Below are 16,180 nucleotides of genomic sequence, written 5' to 3'. Positions count from 1 at the left end.
AATAAACGTACTAATGTAGAGCTCTTCAAAGACACACACAGACTCTCCCTCTCTCTCTCCCTGCAGGCATGGGAACAAAGGTTCAAAATGAACTCTGGTTCAGCAAAAATCTACAAATTATTAATAAAATAGATTCTTGACATACATGTTATGTTCCTAGATACAATCAACAGTTCAAAGAGCTAACCAACCATTTCTGTCACTGCAAATAATCTATAAAGATTGTTAGACTATACAAAAAAAAAAAAAAGTGGCTAGATTTAATCAAATTTGAAGGCCATCTTTGGGACCTAAAATAGACAATCTGAGGTAAGCAAATTCACTTCGGGAATAATCCCCTGAGCAGCACCCTAAGAGCATAAGCAGTCCACCTAGAGCCACTGAAACGAAGTCAGGCCAACATGATTACCAAACAGGAATGTCAATCTATGACATTACAAAGAGAGGAATCAATAATCAATGATTTACAAAATGAGATTTAAATTATACAGCACAAAAGCAAACTCTCAGGATGCATAAAAATCTTAGTAGGTTACACCAGGCTAACCATGTAAAAGCATGAAAATTTAGTAGCTACCTCAAGCAGTGCTGAAAAGCAGGCCAATTCTATTATAAAAATGTATAGCATTAAACAAAAAACATTATTATTAGTCCACCCAGAGAACAATTAGAAATACTTACATCAGCTGAATTAAAGACATCTGGCAACAAAAAATTAAGAAGTGACCAGAGCTCATGCAAGTTGTTCTGAAGGGGTGTTCCAGTTAATAAGAGTCGATTTGTAGTCTTGAATTCCCTTACTATTTCTGACAACTGAAAAGAACCAAATTCATCATTAGTATAGTCTGCATGTTGACCAAATTTTAAATAAAGGTACAAATAATGTGCACATCTAAATATCAAATTACCTTAGATTTTTCATTTTTGATCCTGTGAGCTTCATCTATAACTAAGTACCTCCAATTAAATTTTTTGAAAACAGACTTCTCTTTAATAAGCATTTCGTAAGATGTTACACATACATCCCATTCTCCTGGTAATAAAACATCTCTGACAAAAGCAGCCTGTGTAGCAAGAGAAAAAAAAAAAAACATCATGCAGAAATAAACTGTACATTAAATTTGTTGGTGACAAGTAATCTAATACATAAAAAGGGTGGGAATGTTAAAAAGGGCTAGTTATCTGTATTATTTGAAACATCTAGAACCAGCTTTCCTACCACTAAAGTAACTTCATTAATCATTTGTCAGAGCCATTCAGTAAAAAATAATTGACAAAATTAATCACTGCAAAATTCAACAAACTAACTCATAAAATGTTTTCCTTTGACTACACTAGGTCCTGAAATCCTTTGGAGACAGGTTTAGGCAAAGGAGAGGGGGCTTCTGATGGAAAGAAGAGAACTGAAGGATAGTTTGCAGTAAGCATTTTCATTCCTTTCATGTTTATGGATATAGAGATATCGCTATTATTATTTTCATTTTTTTGGGTGAGGAAAGTGAAGCAAACAGTGGTTAAAAAATTGGACTCCAAAACATAAAAAGCAATTTGGTAACTTAAAGTATCAATAAAGAGAGAAAAAACAATCTAGAATCACTGATAGCTGAATGAAGGGAAAACAAAATTAAGTACATAATCTTCAATATAGTTTGAATTAATTTTTAAATCTGAGTTTTATATTCTTAATAGTATTTCCATTTCTTCTTCTAAAAGGATGTGTTAATTGATCACATTTTAACTTATTTAGATAGCTATCATACCAAGTTACCAAATTACTATAACAGGCTCAGTCCATCTTTACAAACTGTTTGTGACTATTACTAGTATATACACCAAGCTAAAAAATCAGGCTCCTTAAATTTCCAACCACCTCACACACTTGATTTCTTTTAAAACCAAGAAAATGCTTCTAAAGTGAGAACACAGCCTTTGATTTTATACAACCACTTCCCAAAGCAGGAGAAACAAACTATATTCTTATAGCTCTCCATAGTCTACGACTCCTTTTCTCAGTATGATTCTTAACCACCAAGATAATATCGTATTTCTAAACTACTATTTGTAAAGACCAACTTTATTATTGGACCTCCACTCTTTTATCCATTCTCTAGCTATCCCTTCCTACCAAACTTAAGTTCAAATTCTTTTATACCAAAAATATTAGAAACTTACTCTTTGTTCTTTATCGCCTATCAAACAAACAGATCTAAGTGTTGGTACCCATCTCTTGAATTCACTCATCCAGTTGTGTAATGTAGACTTAGGAACCAAAACCATATGGGGACCAGGAATGTTTCTATAGTGTTTCATGTACCCAAGAAGAGAAATTGTTTGAAGAGTCTTTCCCAGGCCCTGAAAGATTTCAGAATAACCACAAGCAATGAAAAACAAAACCAAAGCAGACTTCCATATTTATACTTCCCCACATATATAGGAACATTTAAAAGAAAAGCTAGGTAATTTTAATAGCTAACAAATGGCAACAACTTACTATGTGTCAAGTTTATGAGTACTGTGTCATTTAATTTTCATAAGTCTATGAAGGAGGTACTATCTTACCATCTCCCCATAAGGCTCAGAAGTTTAAGTGACTTTTCCAAGGTCACTAGCAGAGCTAGAATTGAAATCCCTTTCTCTTGACTTCATACTCTAAGCAAGTAAATGTTTTAGCTCTATATGTAATGGAAACATTTTAAACATTCACTACCTAACTAGCAAGTAGAAAACAAGAGAAAATGCTTTATGAGACAAAACTATATGAACTGCCACCCTGGAAAAAATATTTATTGATGATAAATTAAAGATTCAATGACCCCATCTGTTTCTTACAGAAGTGGGGGGAAATGGTCAAATCATTATGAGTCAACCAAAAGCACGTTTCTCAAAATGTATTTTTTAAACGTATTACTTTCACAGATGATAATTCCTCACAACTGAAATATAGATCCCACTTATACAACTAAAGCATAGCTCCTTATATTAGTTTGACAGAGAATTAGTTTGCTAACAGTTCTAGATTGAAATCAACAAAACTGTTATATTGTCTTAACTTTTATAAATATAATGGTATAAAATATTTTAGAAAACAAAATATGACGTTCTAAGCAACTACCAAACACATACCATTTCATCTGCAAGGATACCATTGATGCCATTCTCATACAAAGAAATGAGCCAATTTAATCCTCGAACCTGATAGTCTCTCAGTTTACCCCATTTTACATCTAAGAAGAAAAACACAATAGATATTTTAAAAGATAATAATATAGGCAGGTAGTACCCTTTATCTGATACTCAAAAGTTTAACTTGGGCCTACATGTGTTTACTCTGACTTGACTTTCTTTACTAGGTTTAAGAATGGGAATTTTGCAAGTGTTAGTTTGCAAGTCACCAGAGATAGTTGATGTGGTCTCAGGTGGAGGAGGAGTGGATGGGTATGGAAATAACCAAGGGCAGGAAACATGGCTCTAGACATCAGAACACCCACCTCAATCCCTCAGTTCCTGTTACCCAAGTACTGGTCCTAGAGACTCTTTGGACTTTCTTTTTTTTTAACATTATCACAAATGTTTCTAACCAGTGTTTTCTCCTTCCATGATGACCCAAATAGAGGTTCTCTGGGGATTTTATTTTCCTAACTAAGGGGAAATAGGAAATAGAGGTTGTTTCTCCTTTACCCTTCAGAAGTTACTTTTCCAATAGCTCCTATAAAGAGACATAATATCTCTTTCAGGGTTTACGATATATTCCCCACCTCCACCCCCGAATTACCAAGTATATACACCACAATCACCTGATTTTTTTTTTTTTTTTAAATATGTACATCTATACCCCATCCCCTTTTGAAAACCACTGCCAGGCTTCAGTAAAGACCAATGGAAGTTTCTGTGCCACCAGACAATGAAGATTATATATAATAAAACTTAAACCTGGTTGTTATTTTTTGGAAAACCATTCATAAACAATGGCATTTTATACCCCTTTGAAATACAGCACCACTACCACTAATATATTATCAAAAAATCTGCAGTTTATTTTACAATCAATACGAAAGATTACTAAAACTTCCCTTTATAAATTACAGCCAAGATAAATCCAATACATTAACCAAAGGGTGTCTCAAAAGGGGATTTTTCTAAAAATCAAGTAAGTATGTACAACATACATGAAGGAGAGTCTTCAAATCGAGTGCAAACATTGGTTGCTTTGGAGCTTTCTGTTAATAATTCTTCATCCTCTTCTTGCTCTGTTCTACGGTGTCTGTAGCTGTCAAGTTTAAAATAAAATCAAGTGGTATGAGTTTTGGCTTTAATTTTAACTACGTGCTACTATTTCAACGTAATAGTCACGTTGGCTGACCAAGACCCTACAATAGTCATTTTTTAACAGGCATCTAAATTAAGACTAAAAAAAGTGAACAGTAGGTATTATTAGTATATTTAAATCTGAAATATTTTACATGGTTTTCTAAAATATGTAATTGTTAGAGTAGTAATACCTTAAGTTAACCAAAACCTGATAAACTTAAATATGGTAATTTATTTTCAGGGAAATACGAAGCCAGAAAAATCTTTCAAAGTCACCTTTTTAAGTTTTTTTGCCAGAAAAAACAGTTCCGAAAGTCACATTTCTAAAATGACAACTTTCACCAAAAGCTGCGGAATATGCATAATAGATACTTAGGAGCTTAAACAATGATTCTTACTTAGCCAGAGTCATTAGAATTACTCAAAGCTTTTTAAATACGCAAGACCAGATTTTGTATCCCAAGAGCGTCAGATACATCCTCCTAAAAACTAATTTTCTGAAGTTATAATATTGCCAGATTTTGTAATCTGGCTCCAGTTAGTAAAACTACTTACTCCCCAATTCGGAAGCATCCAATTTTATATCTTTATACTTTCAACAAACGTTTTCATTTAAATTAAATCACAGCAGATTATGTCACTATTGTGATCTCTAAAACTAATTTCTAGCTTAATTTCTAGCAACGGTAGAGAAGAAATCTATTAACTCAGACTCTTTTTCCGCAATAACACTAATAAGTAGATCAAGTTGAACAATTCATTATTTACTTTATTGCATAGAATCTTAATAGAAATGTTTTTCATGACATCACACTGATTACTGCATTACAATATCCACTACAGTAATTCACTTTTCCAGAGCATGGGACTGATGCCATTTAAATAGCTGCAAATTTAAGTCTGAAACAATATAAATACACCTGAAGTGCAAAGTTCTCTCTTAGGATGCTTTTTAATTATTAAAACAACAGCATTCTGGTTATATGCAATGGATAAGGAGTAAGATATACTGGATGAGTGGAATACTCAAATAAAATTAGGTATTATTGCTTATGTTTTTGATGATAATCCCTTTGCGACAGAGATCATACTTCGCAATTACCTTTAAACAGTGTAGTAAATTTAACATTGTTGATAACAATTTCCTTTTTAGATAACTATTGAGTATTTCGTTACTGATCACATTTCATTCGTCGCATGGCCCTTCCAGGGAGCTGATTGTCCAAAATCTATTAACTATTGTTAATTAAACCCAACTAGCACAAAAATTCTAAAGAAGAATTTATAAACTTAACATGCAAGAGTTATTTTACTTTTAATGAAATAACTTTATGCTTCTAATAAAGATTATCAAAAATAAATTTGGTTAAACTATAAAGTATAAACTATTACTCACTCGCCAACTAATAGCAAGTTCTGTTTCTCATCCCCTTGAACAACGACCTAAGAATGGCACACAACTTGACACTTTAATTTATACTGTGGATGCCAAAAAATGTATACAAGTGGACATGTTGGTCAGCATTGCTCAAGCAATAGTTTGCCATAATCAGAAGTGTCTGGATGGGAACCACTTTGAGCACCTCTTACAATTGCAGAAGTCAAACGTGACTTGTATTCATCTTTTGTCATTGGTATACATTGAGTATTACAGTTTTAATAGTTCTTTTCCTTTCTTAGAATATGTATACATTTTTTTTTGGTTCCCTCTGTATAAATATAACTAAGTATGTGTAACAAAAATTTTAAACAAATTTCTGCATCATAAATCATCCCAGCATGCCACACACCAGCATGGACTTAAGATAAAAGTGATACCCTCAATGCAAGTATGTCATTTGGGAGACTAGAGCATAGAGCAAATCCCAATTCAAACTTGGATTATTCTAATTAATTCTATGTGATGTTAAACAGGCCACTTAACCTCTGCATTTGTTTCCTCTCCAAGGAATGGCATGACATCTGTATTTCCTATTCAATATGGTTGTTGCAATCCACAAACTGTAAGTGCTATAAAAAAAATAAGGTATTACACATATTTTTATTTATTTATACATGTATGGCTACATCCTGCCCAAACCAACTGGGGCCAAATAATGAAATAATTTTATGCTTCTAATAAAGATTATCAAACATTAATTTGGTTCAACTATAAAGTATAAACTATTACTCACTCGCCAACTGATAGCAAGTTCTGTTTCTCATCCTTTTTTATTCGTGGGCGCCCTGGTTTCATCTTCAAAGGTGAGGTTGGAGTCTTCTGAGCAGCAGGCTGAATGAAATGTGCAAACAGCTCTGTCTGCTTTAATAAATACTCAAATCTATTTGCTCGATCAGTTTGCTGCAAAACATTTTAAGACCCATTTTATCAGAATATTAACATTACTTCAGAAATCAAAGTTTCCACATGCCTGCACACAATGAACACAGCAACGTAAAGGAACTACTGACACACGCAACATCTTAGATGAGCTTCAGAAGTATTCTGCTACATAATGTTAGCCAACCACAAAAGACTACATACTGTATGATTCCACGTTATGAAATTCTAACTGTGACAGAAAGCAGAACATAACCATGGTGATGGTTAAATGACTGACTCGTATGTGCCAAGACTCACTGAATTACAAACTTAAAATTGGTGTGCATAAATTGTACTTCAACAGAATTGACTAAAAAATATCAAATACAAAATCAAAAGACATTGTGTAATAAAAATAAATTTATCCAGAAGTGGGGAAAAATCCATTGGCTATTCATCAGCTAGGCTGTGCAAATTTAAAAAAAGTAACAGACTAGGAAAACATCTATTAAAGTTTACGGATTCTTCATTAACCCAATGCCGTTCTTAATATAATTTCTTACTTTCATATCTAACACCTGCCAAGTTCAATGTTCCCTATTATCCCACCAAGAGAATTGAAGAATTTGAACAAAAAAATGTAAGTTCCTTGAAATCAAGTTGTCACAAAAATGAACAATGAAACCTAGAGCCTTTAGGCAACAGACTTTTCAGATACACTAGTAGTTTGGTTTAAAAAAGGAAAAACAATACAAGAGCTCCCTAAACAGAGAAACCACTATTCAATATCTCTGCCGATTAATTTTTAAAATGTCAATTTTAGAATTATAAACATTTTACCCAGCGAAGCAAACACGAGAGGTATCCAAACATCACAATGCTATAAAAGCTATGTATTTTTTTAAAGGAAAACATAATTTTTAAATGTTACACCAATATAAAAACTGAAGACCAATTTGCTATCAGGAAGGCACATGGTGACACTGTTTTGTTAGGTCAAAAACGAGTCATCAGAGCAGCTCAACAAGCACCATTAACAGGCTAAACATAGTTATCCCCAGTAATGTGCTACATACATAGATGACAGCTTCAGTTGTTTGTTTTTGTATATTATAAACTGTTTTAACAAACTGAACTAAAACACGTAAATGTGTACGTATGTGTGTATTTTGCAGTTCTACTTCTTAATTCATATATGGAAGAAAAACCAAGAATACGCAACTAGAAGATGTTACATAGGCTGAAAAAAAGACTTGATTATTGTTAATTATTCGAAATCAAGATAAATACCCTCTGGAAATAAATTCAGATAGCTCAGAGCCTAGACATTTTAAGGTAAAAGCTATTCTACATTATTCAAATCAGTGAACAAGTATTCTTCACTTCTTTCACAATATTATCTTCTTAAATAGCTGTTCAATGTAATGCTTTTGTGTGTCTATCAGAAAAGGCACTTTGTCTCATTATAAAATTTTCATTATAGTCCAATATTAAAAACAGACATAATAGGTAAGTTATGTAAGATGTCAGAAGGTAATAAATGCTCAGAGGTAGAATAAGGCAAAGTAAGGGGAGATGGGAAGTGAGAGTGGCACTGAAATTTTAACCAGGATAACCAAGAAAATTCTAACAGAGGTGATGTTTCAGTAGAGAAAGGAAAGGGGTGGGGTCACCCCCTCTTAGATCTTAGCACACGTCTCTAATGCTCAAAAATCTTTCATGACTCTATAGATGTCTTAAGATGATATTTTTTAAAGAGTGATTGGTGATCCACCAGATAAAAAAATATGCAAGGATCCTTACTATCTTCTTCATGGTCAAGTATGGAATTAACTGCCGTAAGGAATTAAGTATAATTACGTATAAGGGATTCTACACAAGAGGGGCAGTAGATTGGGGGAGGGGGTTATCACTTTGTGAGGGGCATAAATGTGTAACTATTACATTGTTTTATACATCTGAAACTAATAATAATAATAAAAAATAGTGTATGATTTCAAAAATATCTCCTACTACTCATTCTTTCAAGTACTGGTGGGGTTCCAAACTAGTTGCGAAGAACAAAGGAATTCAAAACATGTACAGAATAAGCTTTCAGTAAAACTGTGGCAAAGGTTAAGGGGAAAAACAGGCAAAGACCTTGTTGCTTGAAAGAATGAGATGGTTAAAATAAAAATGACTTGGGGTATTAAAGGAAAAGAGGTGAAGGGAGAAAAACTAACAGATCCTAAAAGCAGAAAAAATAGAATAGTAGATTTATTTCAGGAATCTGAAAAAAATGAATTATAAAACCAAATGAAAGATTAAAATAAATAACCTTGGACAAGCTTCTTTCTCTGAGACAAAAGGAAGCAACAGGACAGCAGAGACCATATATGTTTGGAAATTGAGAGGAAATAGAGTGAAGCTAGACTTGCAATTCTTTGTGGAGGAAGACTGAAATGGAGGGTTGGCAAAAATGGAGGAGAAAGCTTAGAGTTGTAAAGTTTTAGAATGGCTAAGTGGGATTGTTGAGTAATAAATACTGAAAGCCCAAGGGAGTAAAAAACCACAAATTTATTCTGGTGCAATCCACACTAATATTTTGTTTTCTCAAATAGTACTTAGCATCTGGGTTGAAGAATGAGGAGTGATGGATATCCTATCCTACAGTTAGGAACTACTAGCAGATGATATGAGAGCTTGTTAAGGGAAGATCATGCTGTTGAAAAAGGAAATAAAACTAGGAGATTGAAAAACTTGGAAGAAAGGAGAAAAGATCTGTAATAAGGCCACCATGAAGATGAAAAGCACTGTAAAAAAAGAACAACAACCCCGAAAATCCCCAATGTATAATCAGATTTGTGTCATAAATAACACTTCACAAAAATATGGAGAGATTTGGAGAAGGCCAGATCATAAGAAAGAAGGTAAATAAAGAAACCAACAAAATAATCCATGCAATAGAAGAATACTGAAGTAGGGTGATGGGGAGAAGATAAGAGAAATATTTATGAGGTTAAACTTGCAAGACTACTAAAGTTATGAGGTATTGTCATGGACAGCATGAGTATTTATAAGAGGAACTTGAGAAGACACTAAGTAGATGTGTAGGAGATAATAAATTCAGTTTTCAATATTACTAAGAGGTACAAAAGGATGTACATGTCCAATAAGCAAATACAATAGTTGGAGGCATCTGAGCTACAAATGTCTAAGAAGAAATGTTCAGAAAATAATGGTGAGGACAAAGGAATAGTCAAGTAAATAGGACATCATCAAGGAAAAAAAGGGTCCCTCAAGGCAAGCAAAAATTTTTGAGTGGTCAACGATGTCAAACTCAAGTGGGATCAAGGAGAATGAAACTAATATTAAGCCACACTATTGGCAATTAGACTCACTAGCACAGTGTTAATAGAATCTAAATAGTGAAGGGTTAAAGGGATCGATGGAAAAAAAGTAGAACTGGCAAATATATCTTTTTCTTTAAGTCTGACAGCAAATAAAGGAGATGGGGCAGTTACAGATACACGTATATAAAATATACTAGAAATCATGTACAATAAATCATTTAATTTACATATCGTTACTATATATATATTATACATATTATATACGGGGGTGCCAAAAAACTGTATACACATTTTAAGAGACGTTATCTACATACTACTTTTCGAAGTTGGACTAAATTATGGTGGCCATATGTAGTATGACCTTCACTCGAAAGATGGCATTAAATGAATGCTAGCATCACCATGTGACAGGCAGGACAGTCAAAGAAAATGGTGGAAGCACAGTTGTCTTTTGAGGCGCGCAAGACCATTTTGAAGTGGTATCTGAAATTAGACAATATTGTGGAAGTACAACGTCAATGGAAGCATGAGTATGCAACAGAACCTCCAACACGTCTAACAAGTGCATGCACTCATGGTAAGTCTGAGACACACGGTGCTGTGTGTGATGGGCACCAGGGAAGATCCCAGAGGCCTCGCACAGCAACACGTCCTGCTGCTTCTGCTGTGGTGTTGGAACAGTTTACATGCTCCCCACAGAAGTCTACCCAACGATATTCGCCATAATCAGAAGGGTCTGGGCGGCGATGGTAACCACTTTGAGCACCTCTTGTAATTGCAGAAGTCAACTGTGACTTGTATTCATCTTTTGTTATCAGTACATACTGAGTATCACAATTTTAATACCGTTTTTTCCTTTCTTAAAAAGTGTATACATTTTTTGAGCACCTCTGTATGTGTACATAAAATACATATTGTGTATATTTAGGATTTTGAAGCTATTTAATAAGAGATTCAAAAATATTTAATGATTCTGAAGAGAATGTTGAAGACAAGGAAAAAGTAAGTTTCAAAAAAAAAATATCTGTTAAAATCTACTAGGTGCCAAATATTGTTCTGGGTGCTGAACACAGGAAGATTAAGACAGTGTTCCTATCCTTAAGGAACATACTGTGTTGTGGTGTGTAGTGGTGTTATTATTTAACACATATTATTTCAACGTTTTAAGATTTTTTTAACAATTAAATGAGTTTACTCCACATAACGAACTTACAACAGGGCCTGGTACACAGTAAGCATTCACTGTTAGCCACTATTATTACTGACTCTGAATTTAACTTAAAAACACTTTGTAAGTACTGGTTAAGTCTTGGTACAGAAAAGTTTCCTAGAAAATATGAAATGTGAGCTGTGTGTTTAAGGATTCAAGTATAATATCATGTTCTCTTTTGTAAAGCTGCCATGCGTACTGCAAGCATGCTATAGGCAAGGGGAACATATTATTCTCTTTGTAACTAGTGGAGTACATGTTGGACAGATGCAGAATAAACACACCATGAGGAATGAACTCTTCTCTGGTCTTTCACTCTTCTCACTTATGCCAAATCTTAAATAAAGGGAACGTTAATATAATCCACATAATTATATAATATTAGATGACTTATGTGAATTCAGTATTTCCATATTTGCTTTACATACACAAATAACATATAAAAGTTATAGTAGCCCATGTTACACATATTTTAATTAGATATCTGTGCCTCAACTATAAAAATTAAACATAGAAATTTGGTACATTTAATCACCTAATAAACAGTTACCACTATAGACTCTATTCATACACTTAGAACATACCATTTTTTCTTCATAGGTAGGATCTGGTTCTTGGATTTCTTTTTGTTTTCCAGGAGACGCATCATCAAATACTTCCTGGTAGGAGGGAAAAATTGTGGATTGTTCTTCAAAAACAGTCAACACACCATTATTAGACTGATTTTTGCCCAAAACACTTTTTTAAGTATTAGGTAGGTGCAAAAGTAATTGCGATTTCAAAGGTTAAAAATAATTGCAAAAACCGCAATTACTTTTGTACCCACCTAATAATATATTCCTATCCCAAACTTCCTACCTACTTAAAAGGCAATCACCTAATCTGATAGAAAACCTTGATAAAATGAAATAAAATGACAGAACCAATTTAATCCTTATAAATAAATGAACTGCATGGCTGTTGCCAAGATTAAAACAAAGATTATTATCTATGTCATCCTAAAACAAAATTACTTTCAGTAAATGTTTCCTTTTCTAATCAATAAAAATTATGGAATCAAATTAAATAATATAAAATGTGAAGAAAACATGTTCCCTTTTAATCATAAAACTGCAGTATCTACTGTGCTACAACACAAATGTATACCTGGAAAGTAGTATTACTAATCACCCTGAGTTCCATCTTTTGGGATGTTACAAAAAATTTATCACGTAGCCTAAGTTGAACACAGCATGAGTCCTAAATTGTTAATAAATGTGCTATTCTTGCAAATTTATTCATCTGGACATTAAAAATGCCACAAACCGCGCGCTTGCACGCGCGTGCACGCGCGCGCACACACACACCAGCAATAACTTCTACTCTGCAAAGTTCCAATCATCCATTAAAAAAAAAATGTTGGTAAAAGTATAATTTTCATTAATGACATACAAATCTGTGATTGGTAATACATACTATGTAATAAAGCTACCCATGATTAAAATGGTGGGGGGAGGGGCTGGTACAGTACTAGAATTAAAGGGTCAAATTATCTAAATTCAAGTCTAAGTTCATTGCTAAGACTTTTAAGCACCCGTGTAACCTTAAAACTCATCACAAATCTCTGGTATCCACAAGTAAAACAGACAAAGCTACCTACCTGGCCTACTTCACAAAATGTTAGTAGAATACCATGAGAGGTCAAGTACATCTTAAAAAAAACAAAATGTGCTTTCCAAAAGTAGTCATTATTTCTTTCATAGTTAATAAAAAAAGAGAAAGATTTGGACCAGGACTTGAGCTCATACAATTATTGGCATATAGTCAGTCTAGTTTATTGGCATATACTTCTCTACCAGTCTAGTCAGTAGTGAGGGATGAGGATGATGGAAGATAGGCTTCATCACATTACCAAAAAGATCATAGTAATCAACAAAAAGATTGCTCGCTGACCTATCAGTACCAAGCAAAAAGGAAAAATTAACTGAATACATAGGAAAGCTAGCTAATATTTCTGGGAAGGTCAGCTTTGCCAGAAAAAATCATGAATGCATGATTTCATTTATTTTCTGATTTTGGAAAAAACCTACTTTAAATTCTACTTTCAAACAAGAAAATGGCATTAAAATTTTTTTTCCAACTGCGAAACAGATTGCTAGATGTATTACGCATGTATGCGCAAACCTAGTTTTTACCAGTAAACCTCAATGATTTCTGAATTCAGTTAAGAGACAAACAAAAATAACAGACTGAAGGTACATTTATTTTAAAGATCACCCCCCCAATCACACTATGTGAAAAGAAAACACAAAAAAATCAAAACTAAAATTAGTGAAGAGATTGATAAAAGACAAAATTACTGATATTGCTATATTAAGGTAAAAAAACTTATTAGTCATTCTTCAATAAATGAAATTGCTAACCACCTTTTTTCTAAGAATCTGACAGGACAAAATATGTTGGAAAAGAGTCAGTCTTAGAGCCTGACACAGGTTCTACCACAGGTTCTACTTAGCAGCAGCCTCAATTTCATCATCTAGCAAATAAACATACCACTGACTTCATACGGTACTTATCACGTCAATATTCATACTTAAACTTTAATTCAACTTTAATTTAAAAATAGCAAAATATTTAGGTTTTAAATTACTCTGCTTTTGATATTTAAATAAGATCTCTAGGGAGACATTGGTTATTCCAAAATTTTAATGGCAGACCCTTTTGAAAAGCCAGTGAAAACTATGAATGAACATCATTTTGCAAAGAATTGTGTGCATTTAGACACAATTTCAGTGTCACAGGTTTTCAAATCCCCTTAAGCCATGCATAGAGCAGGAATCCAAGTTAAACCTCCCTGGTAATCTAAAAGAACCATATAGAGCCTTAGAGGAAAAAAATAGGCAACGGTAGATAGGAATATTAAACAAATCTCAAACCACTGAAAACTACAGAATATCACATGTCCTAGTCCACTAAAACCTACCTCACCACTAAAAGTTCTTTCAAAAATATTACAACATGTTACTTCACCCTCAATTAGACCTTCGGTGACCAAACAAAACTATTGCGCCAAATACTTCAATGGTAAACTGCACTAACAATTCCTTATTGGGTTAATTCTGCATCAAGGCTCATTTTCAAAGCAGTATTACCTTCATTCTGTCTATCCAAGGATGGAAAAATCCCAGAAATCTTTGGGCTGCGACTATAAAATATCTCAAAACAGATCGAAGGCCAAGAATAAAATTTGGAAGAAGCAAGCAATCACTTTATTCAGACATCACAAAACCTTGGAACACACCCAAGAGACCCACCTGACAGCTCCCCAATCTTTCCACCTCCCCAGTACTGTCACCATCCTCTGGTCAACCCGTCCAGAAGGCAGGCTGGGCGGCGAGCAGTACCGATTTTCAAAGAAAGTCCAAGGCCCCCAAAGAGGAACTGCGTTGGACTGAATGCCAACCAACCAACTGTCCCTGACTTACTAATTCATTCACCCATTCATCCATCCCCCTCCCTCAAAATCAGATGGGGGTCCAAGACAGCTGCTGCAGCCTTGGTCGCCTCCCTCCCAACGGAACAGTGCCTGGGAGGGGCCTCCATTCCCTTCACTGGAGCAGCTGCGCCCAGCTTATCCCCACTGCGCACTCGGCCATCCAGCTCTCGCCATTGTTTTCTGCCAAGAACAGACACCGCCCCCGCAAGGACCAGGATGAGGAAAAGGAGGCCCAAGTCCTAGGATGCGCTGATTTTAAATCCCTTTCCCACCCCGCCCGTCTATCCCTCACTCCTCAGGGGCAGCTCCCTCGCCCGTCCCCGAAGTTTACTAGAAACTAAAACCTTGCTTCAGAGATGGAAGAGGGAATTATGGGAGTCTAGGAGGGAAAAAAACAACGGGTAGGTCGTTCTCGGCCTCAGTAATCAAGAACATCTGTTTAATAAGAGCATTCGAAGATTTGGCAAGATTCGCTAAAAATGTTAAGTGCCAGAAACCCATAGTCAGTTTGGGCAGGTTAAGCACCGGACGCAAGGGAGGAGCATCATTGCAGGTCCAAAGGGCCTGAGGCGGATCTGGGGTAGAGAGGACCCCAAAGTACGAAGTACGGCCCTGCGTCTGATCACTAAAATGCAGACAAGTGAACTAGCTCCTTCTCCCCACTGCACCCTCTCCCTGTGCCCAAAGCCACCCTTACCTCCATCTCCGAGTCAGCGGGACCAGCGCCGACCTTTGAGGGAGCTGCCTGGGCCGCGATGCCCTCGGGGCCGCCTTTGTTGTTGCTGCTTCCACTGCTGGCGGCCGAGACTGCGGGCTTGGAAGGCGCGCTCTCGGGAGGCGGGGGTGGCGGAGGTTCGGCCGCGGACATGATGTTCCGTCTGCGTCACCCGCTGCTGCCGGAGGCCGGGCGCGGCAGGGATCAGGAGGCCTAGGCCGGGGTGGCTACGTCTCAATGAACTGATGGAGGAACGAACCAATGCCTTCTGCGCAGCGGCTCCGGGTCGAGCCTGAACCGGGACCAGCAACCTCCTCGTCTCGTCGTCGTCCTCTTCCGCGGGGATCGGGTTCGACCGGCGCTTACCTCACGGCGGGAATCACGTTGACGAGAGTGGGCGGAGCCACCCGGGTCACTGAGGTCAGGAAAGGCGGGCTGATTAACAGGAGGGCGGAGGGTTGCGGGAAGGGGAAAAGGAAGCGAAGAAAAGACCGAGGCGAAGAAATAGCTTCGCGGTCCCGTCTTCCTCCGGTCAATATCATCTACCTCTCCAGCATCCAGGACAACTGCCTACGCCACCGACTTTCAACCCTCGCGAGATTGATAGTTGGCTAATAGACTGGGTTGCGAATGCGCATGCGCATCCTCTTCTCCTTCCCCTTGCCACGCCCCCTTCGGCCCCTCTCGAGGCCTGTACGAGAGTGGGCGGGGCCTCGACCGAGAGCTCTGAGACAGGTTTGTGCCTCGGCTCAGTGGCTTGACGCGAGCGCACTCTTAACGCGCTTCTATAACGGCTCAGTGTCTGCGGCCGCGGTGTCTTCTTGGCGTGGCCTGGGTT

At 36.3% G+C, this 16,180-nt stretch overlaps 1 protein-coding gene across 1 annotated transcript in view; it reads right to left on the bottom strand.

The window, feature by feature from the left end:
* The window catches only part of SMARCA5 (SWI/SNF related, matrix associated, actin dependent regulator of chromatin, subfamily a, member 5), a 34,283-nt gene extending 18,381 nt beyond the window's left edge, over nucleotides 1–15,902 (bottom strand). Inside the window, exons 1-8 of the mRNA XM_033134612.1 lie at nucleotides 15,325–15,902; nucleotides 11,737–11,811; nucleotides 6,483–6,649; nucleotides 4,167–4,267; nucleotides 3,124–3,224; nucleotides 2,173–2,352; nucleotides 909–1,064; nucleotides 682–813 (exon numbers count right to left, since the gene is read on the bottom strand). Of these exons, the coding sequence (XP_032990503.1) occupies nucleotides 682–813; nucleotides 909–1,064; nucleotides 2,173–2,352; nucleotides 3,124–3,224; nucleotides 4,167–4,267; nucleotides 6,483–6,649; nucleotides 11,737–11,811; nucleotides 15,325–15,495 (1,083 nt within the window). The 5' untranslated portion in view covers nucleotides 15,496–15,902. The remainder of the gene's footprint in view (nucleotides 1–681; nucleotides 814–908; nucleotides 1,065–2,172; nucleotides 2,353–3,123; nucleotides 3,225–4,166; nucleotides 4,268–6,482; nucleotides 6,650–11,736; nucleotides 11,812–15,324) is intronic.
* Nucleotides 15,903–16,180: the final 278 nt, after the last annotated feature.

The sequence above is a fragment of the Rhinolophus ferrumequinum genome, chromosome 18 (assembly GCF_004115265.2).
Source record: "Rhinolophus ferrumequinum isolate MPI-CBG mRhiFer1 chromosome 18, mRhiFer1_v1.p, whole genome shotgun sequence".
Taxonomy (NCBI): domain Eukaryota; kingdom Metazoa; phylum Chordata; class Mammalia; order Chiroptera; family Rhinolophidae; genus Rhinolophus; species Rhinolophus ferrumequinum.
This window is presented reverse-complemented; position numbering and strand designations above follow the sequence as displayed.